Genomic DNA, 14,399 nt, shown 5'->3' with positions numbered 1-14,399 from the left:
ATATATATATATATATATATTAGGGGTGTGCAAAGCAGCCGGTATTTTTTATCTGTATTTGTATTTGTTGAGGGGGGAAAAGTATTTGTATTTGTATTTGTATTCGAGTAAAATTCAAAATAGGTGTAAAAATCCATTTTTTTTTTTGCGTTACACTTCTAATTTACGTTATAGTGTAAGTATTCTTTAATTATATCCATTATAATAATTATGGATATGCAATATTGGTTGATGTTTTTCCATAAATCCAGCAATGAACATGTAACAAGGAACGTCATTGAAAAGAAAATAACATAACAGCCATTACCTACATTAACGTTACTCTGTCAACAGCCTATTGTCTAAATTACCGAGCTAACAGAGCTACTAGTGTTGTCACGGTACCAAAATTTCAGTATTCGGTACCAATACCAGTGAAAATCCACGGTTCTCGGTACCAATTTCGGTACCAAAGCTTAATTTAGATTAAATTTACATATATTAAAGTGTATATCACGGTTACAAAGATGGAAACTGTAGTATTAAAAACACTTTACAATAAGATTCCATTTGTTAGATAACATTAGATAAAATGACCTAACAATAAACAATAGTTATATACTGTCGCAATTATTCTCCTTGGGGTTCATTTAAAAATACATTTTTAAAATCAAAAGTTAACATTATTTATGTTAACATTATTTAATGCACAATGACTGAAGTGAACAAACATGACCAATCAAGTGTTTGTATTAAATAACATTCACAAACATTAATTAATGTTGTAAAAATATATTGTTCACTCAATGTGTTGATGTTAGATGCGCGTAATGTTAATGAATGGTATCTTATTGTAGTGTTACCAAATACAGGAGATAAAACGTGTTTTATTTGACTTGGCTGTACTTTTATTTAATCCAAAACTGCATTTATATTTAATTTTAAAAGGGCTTTTTAAACCTGCTAAGAGTTATCCAGCCAAGAATAAGCCTAGAACTGCTTTTCTGATGGACTGATATTAATGACATGATGACAGCTTTTTATTTCATTTCTCATCTCCATAAATATATCTAAAGCTAATGCAAGGGCTAGAAATCAATTAATTCTTTGCTGATACTTCCTCGTCATCATGAAGAGCGCAGTTCGCACCGCGTCTGTCGTTGCTATGCAACCAACATAGGCGCGACTGGAAAAACGAGCGCGCCGCTCGCTTCTATTATAAGTGCGCTTGCCGCGCGCCTACATTTAAAATCTGCACGCGCAAAAAACGCGCTATGTGAACGACCCCTTATGGCAACGTGACATTAGCCTAATCCAAAATATTTCCGTCATTTCCTCCTTTCTTATCAACAAGTGGATTTACAGCCGGAGGAAACGCAGCTTTTTGATATAAAGTTTTTCTTGTTCCCGAATACAAATATTTTTTAATTATTTGTTCGAAATAAGTATTCGTAAAAAACACATTATTTGTGCCTTTCCGAATACCGTATTCGGGTTCGGCTCCACCCCTAATATATATATATATATATATATATATATATAACCAGTTCTCCTCTGGCCAATGAATGAACAGTGTATGATTATGATTCAGGCAGCATTATAGGTCAGAAGTCGGATTGGTTTGAAACAATCAGAATATTATCCAGTTCCATCTGTTTTAAAAAAATCTTTCTTTTTAGTATACGCTGTGCACACAAACAATGTTCTCAGCCCCTGGTGATACTTCGAGCAAAGTTTCATGTTGTGTCGAGCCTTCTTAGTGTTTTAAAAATAAAGATTTTTGATGCTATCATAGAAGTGCCCCAAGCACTCCCATTCAAAAGGCAATTTGACTGAAAACGAAAATACGGTCAAACTTAAAAGTGTTGTTTCCATTCTAATTATGCTTTTTTAACGAAAGTTTGCCTCGGGTAGATTAACAAAAATACCCTAGGTTGCATTTTGGCGAGAGTTACCCTTTACGATCAGAGTCATCACACCGGGATGGAGACGGGTTTGTTGAGTATAAGTGCTGATGGCTGTCGTGTCGATGAGGCCTTCAATAAGAGTCTAGTTGACACAATCTCTGCTGACACTTCAGGGATGCATTGTGGTCATGTCTAGGTGCAGGTCCTCCATCTGGTCTGGATACGGTCTGGATCCAGCTGATTACAGTAAACCTTGGAATAAGCAGAACGACTAACATTAGCGTAGATGCCATTCTTCTTATGATGTAACGAGTTCATTGGGTGTTATAGGAAGTGTTCCTGGCTCCGGCTGACCTAATTTATGCAGCCTAATAATCATTTAACTGATTTGAATAATAGGAATGTATAATTTTCTATGTGTATGCCAGGTTAAAGAGATGTGTTTTTAGTCTAGATTTAAACTGACAGAGTATGTCTGCTTCCCGGACAATGTTAGGAAGACTGTTCCAGAGTTTAGGTGCTAAATGGAAAAGGATTTTCCGCAATAGACGTGAAGGACTCAAGTACTGTGGAGCTAAACCATTTAGTACTTTGTAAGTAATCAGCAATATTTTAAAATGTATACATTGTTTAATGGGGAGCCAATGCAGTGTTGACAGAACCAGGCTAATATGGTTATACTTCCTGGTTCTAGTAAGAACTCTAGCTGCTGCGTTTTGGACCAGCTGTAGTGTGTTTATTATGCGTGCAGGGCAACCACCCATAAGAGCATTACAATAATCTAGCCTTGAGGTCATGAACGCATGAACTAAGGCTGCGTTCACACTGCAGGACTTAATGCTCAATTCCGATTTTTTGAATTTTTTTTATTTTTTTGCAAGGCCGTTCACATTTCCAATTAAATGTGACCTTTTGTGATCTCCTGTGTGAACGTGAAATGACCCAGAAGTGACCCGCACGTCACTTGTTGTTTGCAAAAGTAATGATTATGAATATGTCAAATATAGCAAGGAGATATTTTAATTGTTTATTAATATACAAGTGTTTTCAGTGTCAGTGTCGGCTGCAAAGATGAAGTTGATGATGCTGACTCGCGATCTTCGCAGTAGTGAACGCGCCAGAGAGAAATGCACATTTCATACAGATTACATAAACAGAGAACAGTCTGTTTTCTTTCATTTTTAACTGTTCTAATATCAGCACAAATAAGTTAACATAACGTTAGTCTACTCTTATTCACATTGGATATATCATGATGGTGGCCGTGGGCTTTTATTTATTTTTTTAATTAACGGGCTCGTCGAGGTCGACCCGTTCGGCAGATTTACCTCAGCTCGATGAATATGCAGTCCGTTTTCAAACCGATGACTACTTCAACGCAGAATTATCCGGGTCGGATACATGCGACCTGGCCGTTCAGACTGAAGTCGCATTTCAAAAGATCGGATACGTATCGGATTTGGACCACATACCCAAGTGGCCTGGGTCGCATTTGAAAAGATCGGATCTGTGTCGTTCAGACTGTCATGAAAAGATCAGATACAGGTCGCATAGGGGCAAAAAAATCGGAATTGGGCCGTTTCAGCCTGCAGTGTGAACGTAGCCTAACTGTTTCCGCATTTTTCATTGAAAAATGAAAATTTTCATTGGTGTCTTAATTTAGATATATTTTTAAGATGGAAAAATGCGGTTTTACAGATGCTAGAAACGTGGCTTTCAAATGAAAGATTGGTATCAAAGAGCACGCCCAGGTTCCTAACCGACGACGAAGACTTGACAGAGCAGCCATCAATTGTTAGACAGTATTCTAGGTTAGTACATGCAGAGGTTTTTGGTCCAATCATTAGAAACTCTGTTTTGTTTTTTCTGTGAATTAAGTAATAGGAAATTAGTAGTCATCCAAATTTTTATATCAGCAATGCATTCCGTTAATTTCTTGAATTGGCAAGTTTCGTCGGGGTGCAAAGAGATATAGAGCTGAGTATCATCGGCATAACAGTGAAAACTAATCCCATGCTTCCTAATGATATCTCCCAAGAGTAGCATGTACAGAGTGAACAGCAACTGTCCTAGTACTGAGCCTTGTGGTATTCCATACTGAACTTGTGATCTATAAGACATTTCTTCATTTACTGCTAATGGTCAGATATGTATGATTTAAGCCATGTTAATGCAATTCCACTAATACCAACATCATTTTCGTGTCTATTTAAAAGAATGGTGTGGTCAATGGTATCAAATGCAGCACTAAGATCAAGTAACACTAAAAGAGAAATACAACCATGATCGGATGATATGAGCAAATCATTTGTAACTCTAAAGAGAGCAGTCTCAGAACTATGGTACGGTCTAAATCCTGACTGGAAATCCTCACAGATACCATTTCTTTCGAAAAAGGAACATAGTTGTGAGGATACTGCTTTTTCTAGTATCTTTGACAAAAAGGCTAGGATCAAGTTGCATTTTTTTAATAAGAGGTTTAATAATAGCCAGCTTAAAAGTTTTCGGTACATATCCAAGTGACAAAGATGAATTAATGATATTAAGGAGAGGATCTATGACCTCTGGAAGCATTTCTTTCAGTAGCTTAGTCGGTATAGTGTCTAACATAAATGTTGATTTAGATGATTTAATGTGTTTAGAGAATTCTTCCTCTCCTATTGCAACGAATGAATGGAATTTTTCCTCAGGGAGACTACAATGCACTGCCTGATGCGATACTCTAGTAGATGGTTGCATAGTTATAATTTTCTCTCTAATATTATCAAACTTGTAAGTAAAGAAGTTCATAAAGTCATTACTGCTATGCTCTTTGGAAACTTCAGAAGTAGAAGCTTTATTTATTGTTAATTTAGCCACTGTGTGTGATTGTTTTCTTCTAAGAGACTCAAAAAATAAGCAGATCTAGCAGTTCTCTCCACGACAAGTTTGAACATGTGGAATTGGAAATGTTCATGAGATTTGAGAGCTACAACAAAGATTTTCTGTGAATAATGGCATGAATTTCGGTTTGTTAAATGTCGACCTAGTACACAAGTTATGTGGACTACATTTATAATCAGGGGTGCACATAACTGGTGCTCACGTGTGGTAAAAATAAACGACGCGCAGCAGAAAACATGGAAGGAAGCGCTTTTGAGTACCAACATTTTGGGCCAAAATGTTGGTACTCAAAAGCGCTTCCTTCCATGTTTTCTGCTGCGCGTCGTTTATTTTTACCACACGTGAGCACCAGTTATGTGCACCCCTGTTTATAATACATTTATATATATTGTGGTTTATTTTTGTCCTTTCGAACACCTGTCACTATCTCTTTGCATCTTTTGGAAAACAACAGAGTGTACATTTGTTTTTCCTGGAACAATAAGAGTAAGTTCTTTTAATTGAGGCCTGAGCTCAGAGGGGAGAGATATAACAGGGGACACAAGAGCACATAACTTCGACCCAGTCATCACAACTGAGAGTAGCTCTGCCCCACGGTGTCTACTGAAACATACAAGACCATTTATCATCTGCACCACAGACAAAGAGAGAGAGAGAGAGAGAGAGAGAGAGAGAGAGAGAGAGAGAGAGAGAGAGAGAGGTCACATAACACAGCAGAAAATATCAAAACAGACGTAAAGAGAGAAAACGTTAAACTATGGATGACATGCAGAAAGTTAACACTCAGCAGAAAGACACAAATGCCTGGCGCTTCATCTGTCAGTGCGTGCTTAGATCGCTGAGGCTTCTGGGACGTCAGCTGCTCTGTATGTGTGTCCTGCAGATGTATTGTACCCCCTCTGCAAAGCCACACATATAAGAGATCACCCATCTAGAAGAAAAGATAAAGAAGATAAGCGATTTGGTGAATGGATGGATGATATTTTTGTGTGAGCAGATATAACGGTCCCACTTTATATTAAGTGGCTTTAAGTACTATGTACTTACATAAAAAAATAAGTACAATTTGCTTATTGTGTTCATGTATTGTAAAACACTTTTGCTGCTATTGAGGTGTGATACGGGTAAGGTTGGGGACAGGTGTGGTGGATTGGGTAGGTATAAGGGTGAGTTAAGGTGTAAGGGAATGGTCAACTGTGTAATTACAAATGTAATTACATAAATGAATTACAGCTATAATTACATGCAGGATTTTTTAAAAATTTAAGTACTATGTAAAAACATGCAGGTACACAATAAGTCCATTGAATCAAATTATTAATTTCAATGTAAGTACATAGTACTTAAAGCCACTTAATATAAAGTGGGACCGGTTTTTCAATTGTGCCAGGCGCCACATTTTATTTTAGGCACATAATGGTAGTCTGGTAGCCTGGGGGGGAACCCTGAAACCCTGAAACCCTCCTTATTTAAGGTAAATAATAACAAGTAAATAAATAAATAATTATTAGTATTTGTTGTATCTTGTTTTCATATCTAAATATTCTATTCACCATATTCAAAAAGGCTGATTCCAAAATGTCTTTAGTGGTGAAAAAACTCATTGCTGTTAATTGTGTTTGATCATGTGTGTGTGTGTGTGTGTGTATATATATATATATATATATATATATATATATATATATATATATATATATATATATATATATATATATAATGATAGTTTTTTTTATGATTTTATGATAGTTGTTAATGAAATTGTCAGCTATCATAAAGTTAAAAAAAAATCAAAGTAGTTTTACAATGTCTATTTTGAAATATAATAGAGCATTTCTAACATTTTGGGGATTGGCAACATGCTTGTTGCCTTAAGCTAATTTGGGTAACTTGGGGCATGCTTCTCTTCTCCACTGCTTGTAACAGAAGAGCACCCCTTTGCTGCTACTCTCCTCCTGCATCTGAATTATATCCATATCTGGTATTAGCGAGGGGAGAAAAAAAAGAAATTGCATCAGATTTTCACTGTCAGTTTGTGGTTTGGGGATGTTAGCATATGGTTTTGCTTTGAGGGGTTATCGTTGCTCCCTGCTCTAATCCATGCTAGGCTGCATGGATGGGCAGGTAGTTCTTGCCCAGAATGGAACCATATCGCCAAACCAAACTGTATGCTATTTGTTAATCATCTTTGAAATATTGGTTGCTACAGAAATTACATGAATAAACGTAAATATGTTCGCTAATATGGATGTGGACACTTTTACCTCAAGTGACTTCTAAATGAGGGTTATGCATTTCATTGATTTCATAGGCCAAAATATGATAAATTTGATGGATGTTAATTATTTGTGTTTCTTCAGGTGTGGTTCGGGTGGATTATGGGGATGTTTCTTCTCGGAAGGCCTTGAGGGAAACCCTGAAGTGTAAACCCTTCTCATGGTACCTGGAGAACATCTACCCTGACTCTCAGATTCCACGCAGATATTACTCACTCGGGGAGGTACGAGACTTTCATTGCTTTCTTGGTCAATATGGTCATTAAAAGAATTAGAATTTGTAATAAAATGTTTAATTTTCAGCTTTCGTTTTGTCATTTTGCACACATCTAAGGGCCAGATTTACTAAACAGGTCAAATTAGCATGAGAGCACAATCCCATAAAAACGCAGATGAAAATGGAAAGTTCTGAGCATGATCTACTGACGTGCAAATTAAAGCACACAGACGCAGCCAGATCATTTCCATAATGACCAACACAATTTACCAAGAGCAGTGCAAATTAGCGACATGCTTTTTTTGAGAGGTAAATAATGGAGCAAATACCATTAGCTGGCGCAAACTGTAGTAAATCACCTTTACTACTACCATTAATTTAAATACTCTCCTCCCATAAATTTTGCATCTGAAAGGGAAAGTCCTAAAAGCGCATATGCAATAAGGTCGGCCGCAAAATGAACTGTGTCTACGCCTTTTCAGTGCTAATTTTACACTGCGTGTCTTTAGTAAATCCTGACAGAAGTTTTTTAACCCTCTGGGGTCTAAGGTGTTTTCTGGGCCCTGGAGGTGTTCTGACATGCTCTGACATTTGTGCTTATTTCTGTTACTTGTGACATTTTCATGGCTAAAGTCTGATTACACTGTATTCAGCACAAACTCTGCTACAAAAAATATTTAAGCAGCATAAATGCATAAAACAATACGTAAAAGTTTGGCAGTACTCAACCCTTCCTCCACCTTAGCCTTTGTTTTCTCCAGAAGTTTTGGTTGCACATTTTGAGAAAAATGCGCCTGGCTTGGTAACAACCGAAAAGGGGCGCATATGCTGATGCGCTGGTGACACGTTCATGTAAAATGTAAGGGTGCCAACGCTGCCAATAAAGCACCTAAAAGCTGTCACAAAGAACCGGCAAAAGTAATGATTATGAATATGTCAAATATAGCAAGGAGATATTTTAATTGTTTATTAATATACAAGTGTTTTCAGTGTCAGTGTCGGCTGCAAAGATGAAGTTGATGATGCTGACTCGCGATCTTCGCAGTAGTGAACGCGCCAGAGAGAAATGCACATTTCATACAGATTACATAAACAGAGAACAGTCTGTTTTCTTTCATTTTTAACTGTTCTGTTTAAAAGTAGACATTTCAAGCTTTCTATATATTTATCAGGTCTGTGAGGCAAGTAGGCTACCTTATATGCTGAGTTTCGGTTCATTTATGAGACGAGCTCCAGTTCACGCGCCGGTGCCTCCGTGTCGTGATTATCTATTATCTGCTATATTTATTATATCCATGCAATTGGTTGATGAAACATTGATTAAAATTAAGATAAAATTAATACAAAACAAAATTCACTTTAAAGAAAGGCTTTGTGCTTTCTGTTTGAGGTCTCTGTGAAAGTTTTAAAGCATTCTTTTAGTGCCGCTTTCAGAGCAGTCACGTCCGTAACGGAGAACTGTCACGTCCATAACATTGTTTTTTCCTCATAAATGTGAACACGAAAAATAAAATAAAATAAATATTTTATGTTCTGTGGAGAGCCAACCCTCTTCATCCGGTGGGTAGTATTACTATTGGTTTGCAATTATTGTAATTCACAGTATTACTAAAAAATATTTTGCCACCTAAAAGTTAAAGATTTTATGTGTCACGTCCGTAACGCATGTGTATTTCCCTCTTATTAAATATAAAACGCATGTGTAGACTGATATTTTTCTAATGTCTGGACTCCTTTATTAAGGGAGTATAGATATGTAAACAGATGTTTCAATATATTGGTATTAAATGCTTTTTCGGAGAATTTATATTTCAAGTTTTGACTGCAAATGTCACGTCCATAATGCTGGGGTTGCCCAATTTTAAAGAAATTATCCTCAACTAGTTTTGTGGTGTAGGTCTACGTATTTTATAATGTTAACTTCAATTAATACTAATAGTAATTTAAAGATGTGTTAGCATTGGATCTGGATGGGAAGGATAACTCTGGGAGTTGGAAGGGGTGTGTCACGATTCTGCCTTATAACACCGCGACACAGGTTCGTGGATCTAAACTCGGACGCTGCGGATCGGCTCCGCTGCGTGTCGGCTCCATGCTCTGGCATCCTTCAATACCCACCAGGTCCAGATTTGTTGTGGAACGGCTGCGGCCATGACTGACAGCTGAAGTCACAAGGACCCCACGAGATTAGCGTATGATCATGCGATATTGTGCTGAATTGCTGCGGAGCTCTCCGGCATCCAGCAAAAATAGAAGCTGACCCCTAATTTCCACCAACTGCGGAACGGCTTCGGATCCGCTCTGGAACGGCGGCGTAGTCAATAGGTTTCCATTTCAATAGGTTTCCATTTCCGACTCTGACGATCTGCAGCCCTCCGGAGCAGATACGCAGATCTTCTATTTTTGCCGGATGCCGGAGAGCTCCGCAGCAATTCAGCACTTATATCGCGCGATCATAAATGAATTTGCGAGATCTCGTGGGTCCTCGTGACTTCAGCTGTTAGTCATGGCCACAACCGTTCCGCAACAAATCCAGACCTGGTGGGTATTGAAGTATTGGGTATTGACCCACAATTGCTCTTGCGCGCATGGGTGTGGTCACATTAGAGATAATGAGCAGGGGCTGTAGAAACTGTACATATTGTTGCTTTCATACAGATGACTTAGAGAATATTTGTTTTCTGATATTTAATTATTAATTTGTTATTTGTAATTATTACTTGATATTTAATTTTTGTTTTCTGATATTTCATTTAAAAATAGAGACTTCAAGCTTTGTAAAAACATATGTTTCATGTATGTGTGGCAAGCATTCGCTGAGTTACAGATCATTTTCAGAATGAACTTCACATTGAAAGAGACGGCAGATAGTGCATCATGTTTTTTTTCTTTATTTTACGAAAAACACAACATTTTGTTTACACAAATGAAAGAAGAAATTTAACAGTTTTGAATGATATATAACATATAATGATGTATAACACTTGCCTGTATGACAAAAATCGACAGAGTTATTTGTTTGATAAGAAAATAAAAAAAGTGAGACAATCACGCCGACACGACCGCCGACCCCAGAGGGTTAACACCAAAAGAGGGTTTGCGCTGGCGCAAGCTGTTAGTAAATCTGGCCCTGAATGTGCAGGTTTATGTGTGTGGTTATGCTGAAATGTCTGCAATATAAAAAATAATTAATTAATGAAATTAAATGAATTGCATTGTACAAAATCCTCAGACATTGTCCTCTTGTTAATAGATCAGAAATGTTGAGACAAATCAGTGTGTGGATAACATGGGCCGTAAAGAGAATGAAAAGGTTGGCTTCTTCAACTGTCATGGAATGGGCGGCAACCAGGTAAGAAAGCTGTCAAGTCAAGTCACATTTATTTATATAGCACTTTTTACAATACAGATTGTTTCAAAGCAGCTTTACAGAGATAACAGGTATATAATGCAACAAAGCTTGTTTCCAGAAGAAAATAGCATCATAGTCCAGCTTAAGTAAGTTCAGTGATGTTTCATTTTTGTTTTGTTTTCAAAAAGTTATTAATTTAGTTAATTTATATAGCCGCTCTGGAGAAAACCGTGATGTCATCGTCCAGCTCAGTTCAGTTATCATATAATGGTGGCAATGCAGGCAGATCAATATTATTGTTGAATATTAAATTAAATGTCCCCAACTAAGCAAGCCAAAAGCCAATGTCAACAATGGTGAAAAAAGGTGACAAAGTCGAAAAAGGCAACAGTGGCAAGGAACCATAACTCCATCAGGTGGCAGAATGGTGAAAAAAACCTTGGAAGAAACCAGGCTCATTCGGGGGGCCAATTCTCCTCTGGCCAATGAACAATGAAAGTGTATGATTATGATTCAGGCAGCATTACAAGTCAGAAGTCAGATTGGATTGGAACATTCAGAATTGTATCCAGTTCCATCTTGAAGATCGGAGTCATCACACCAATATGGAGACGGGTTTGCTGAGGATCAGTGCCGATGGATGTCCTGTCAATGAGGCCTTCACAGGGGAGAGTCTAGTTGACACAATCTCTGCTGACACTTCAGGGATGCGTTGTGGTCGTGTCTAGGTGCCGGTCCTCCATCTAATCTGGATATTATGGTGGCCCAGTAGTGCACAACACAACGAAATTTAAAAAGCAAACATAAGTTCACAACACAACAAAATTAAGCCACAACACAAAGAAATAAAGCCACAACACAACGAAATATAGCCGCAACACAACCGAAATGCTCCCGACCACTAGAGGGCTCTTGGAGCGTGGTAAAGTTAGTTCCCTTTCAGTTGCTCACGTTCGACGTAGTCGACGTGCCGACTGATTGGGATTACACCAGGGAGCCAGTCATCTTCAAGTACTATTGAAACAAGCGTGCGCAATGCCGCGCAATGATACGTGCGCAATTCTTCCTCCAGTGAGTTCCCCTTATTAGCCGAACCCTGTCGAGTTCCTCTGTACCCTTCGGCAATGGACGTGGCAGACAGCATTGACATTGACTGTCATCCACTTCCGTATTTATACCCGCGCCGCAGGGCCGGAGTGTGTGATGCAAATCACGCCAATTCCATTAGCTTGTTTCAATAGTACTCGAAGATGACTGGATCCCTGGCGTGATCCCAATCAGTCGACTACGTCTCCGTTCCCTCCTTCAGGGAACGAGGGTTACATACGTAACCGAGACAGTCTAAAGATCAGTCTGAAGATATCAATACCATGATTTGTTTTAACAATATGTAACCATTGTATATCGACATAAAATATTACTTCAAAATCACCTACATGAATTATAGTTGCGTATTTATACTCGATAATGCTTTGGACCGCTTCTACAACGCAACCCTAAGGGAACGTCTGGCAATTCCACCAAGTGGTTAAAACGTATAATTTATTAGAATATAATTGGATAAATAAAAATAAAAATCATATGGTGAATTACAGGAAGAATTACTGGAAGGTATTGGCACAATTTTACCTGTAATAAGTCAGTCTGGTCACTAGGAACCTACCACAAGCTTTGGAACATTGGAAAAAAACCTTTAGGTGAATTACAGTAGTCCTAATGTTTTTATTAAAAACAAATTGTGTACTGTGCATACAGGAAACTATTGGCACAATTTTACCTGTAGTAAGTCAGTCTGGTTACTAGGAACTACAACCTTTGAAACATGATCAAATAAAAAAAAACTTTTATTATATTACAGACATTTCCTAAATTTCCTTAAAAAAAATGTTTACTGTAAAAACATGAAGGGAGGTATTGGAAAAAAAGTTACCTGTAGTAAGTCAGTTTTACCAATACAATCAAGCTTTGGATTTTGAAAATGTCTGTTTTTGAACGATAAAAGTCATTTTAATTAAGACAAATTATACGTTTTAACAACTTGGAGGAATTGGCAGACATTCCCTTAGGGATCATGCTGTGGTAGCGCAGTCTAGAGTATAAATATGCAGCTATAATGCACGAGAGCCCTCTAGTGTTTGAGAGCATTTCCGTTGTGTTGTGGCTTTATTTCTTTGTGTTGTGGCTTAATTTCGTTGTGTGTTATGTTTGCTTTTTCAAATTTCGTTGTGTTGCGCACTACTGGGCCAATGTAGGATATGGCCCGGATCCGGTTGACTACACCATGCGTTGTGGTCGTGTCTACGCTAGGGCTGAACGATTAATTGCATTTGCGATAATATCGTGATATGATGAAATGCGATTTTTTTAACCGCAAAGCTGCGATTACAGTCTGGTCATGCACGTGACACGCGAAAGTAAACCAGTCAGTCTATGAAACCAGTCTGTACTGCAGATGAAGCATCAACTTGGCACGCTATAGGAAATAACAGTTTGTTTAATTTATGTGATATTGTGTTATAGATTCTCTCCAACGATTCTGTATCGATTAAGATAATTTCAGATTTATGTCTGAGCTTAGTTTTAAACACAGATACGTGATGACGCGTCTGCTTTATAAACAACTGTATTCTGCTTGCTTCTAATTCCTCTGTCTCTCTCACACACACGACAGCACTCGAACCTTACGAGAAATAATCTTTAATAAAGTTCGGAAAAGTTGAAGCGAATTATATATATGCTCATAATATATGAGGAAGATGGCCGCCGTGCTGATGTGGTGGTGTCACTTAGCTCCACAATCCTAACCATATCAAGGAAATAAGACAGCATCTACCTCATTTAAAGTAATCCTTTATGAATTGAAGATATAAGGATTTTGGATGTGCAAGTATATTTGAGTCTTGAAGGCATATTTTGGACATTGTGGATATAAGGCCTAAACAAGGCCTAAACAAGGCCTAAACTGCTCAACAGCAGACACTGAAGAAATCCCAACCCTGCTAGCATACCTACCTGTAATATCTTCATTGATGCAATGGCTAATAAGAAACTGGCTGAAGACATTGATGAAATTAAGAAGGCTCTGGGCTTCATGTCACAGGAAATAACTCAAGTGGCAACCGAACAAAGAGGCCTAAAGGAATTGCTGGAGGAAATTAAACAACTGAAAAAAGAGGCACAAGAAAAGGACAAGAAAATTGAACAACTGGAAAGAAGAATTGATGACTTGGAGCAGTTTTCAAGGAAGGATGACCTGTTGATATCAGGGCTTGAAATAAAACGCTCTTATGCACAGGCAGCAGCCCGTGGTGGGGGAGAGAAAAATCTGTTAAATCCTGCTTCAAGTCCTGAATTACCAACGCTTGAACAACAGGTAATCAAGTTCTTTGACAGCAATGGCATTACAATAGATGGTAAGAACATTGTTGCTTGCCATACTTTGCCCCAGAGAGACCGCAAGAAGTCAAATATTCTGATTCGCTTTGCCAATAGGAAGCACAAAATGGAAGTGCTTAGGAATGGCAGAAAATTAAAGGGTACAGGTATTTATGTGAATGAGCACCTAACTAAGAGAAATGCTACAATTGCAAGAGAAGCAAGGATTTTGAGGAAAGAAAAGAAGATTCAAGATACCTGGACAAGAAACTGCAGAGTTCTGATCAAGCTTAACGGACATCCAGAAGAAGCTAAAGTGATCACTGTTAAGGATATAACGGAGCTGGACCAATATAAATGACTGAATATTGCCATGGATCACCCAGATTGAAAGAAAGGGAATCCCATGAAAG

At 37.9% G+C, this 14,399-nt stretch overlaps 1 protein-coding gene across 4 annotated transcripts in view; it reads left to right on the top strand.

The window, feature by feature from the left end:
• galnt13 (polypeptide N-acetylgalactosaminyltransferase 13) overlaps window positions 1-14,399 on the top strand; it is a 122,376-nt gene that overhangs the window by 66,812 nt on the left and 41,165 nt on the right. For all 4 annotated transcript variants that reach the window (XM_079880247.1, XM_079880250.1, XM_079880249.1 and 1 more), the window contains 2 exons: window positions 7,127-7,266; window positions 10,513-10,611. In XM_079880247.1, the coding sequence (XP_079736373.1) occupies window positions 7,127-7,266; window positions 10,513-10,611 (239 nt within the window). The remainder of the gene's footprint in view (window positions 1-7,126; window positions 7,267-10,512; window positions 10,612-14,399) is intronic.

Source organism: Squalius cephalus (assembly GCF_949319135.1).
Source record: "Squalius cephalus genome assembly, chromosome: 9".
NCBI lineage: Eukaryota > Metazoa > Chordata > Actinopteri > Cypriniformes > Leuciscidae > Squalius > Squalius cephalus.
Note: the sequence above shows the minus strand (reverse complement) of the source record. Positions and strands in the feature narration are given on the sequence as shown.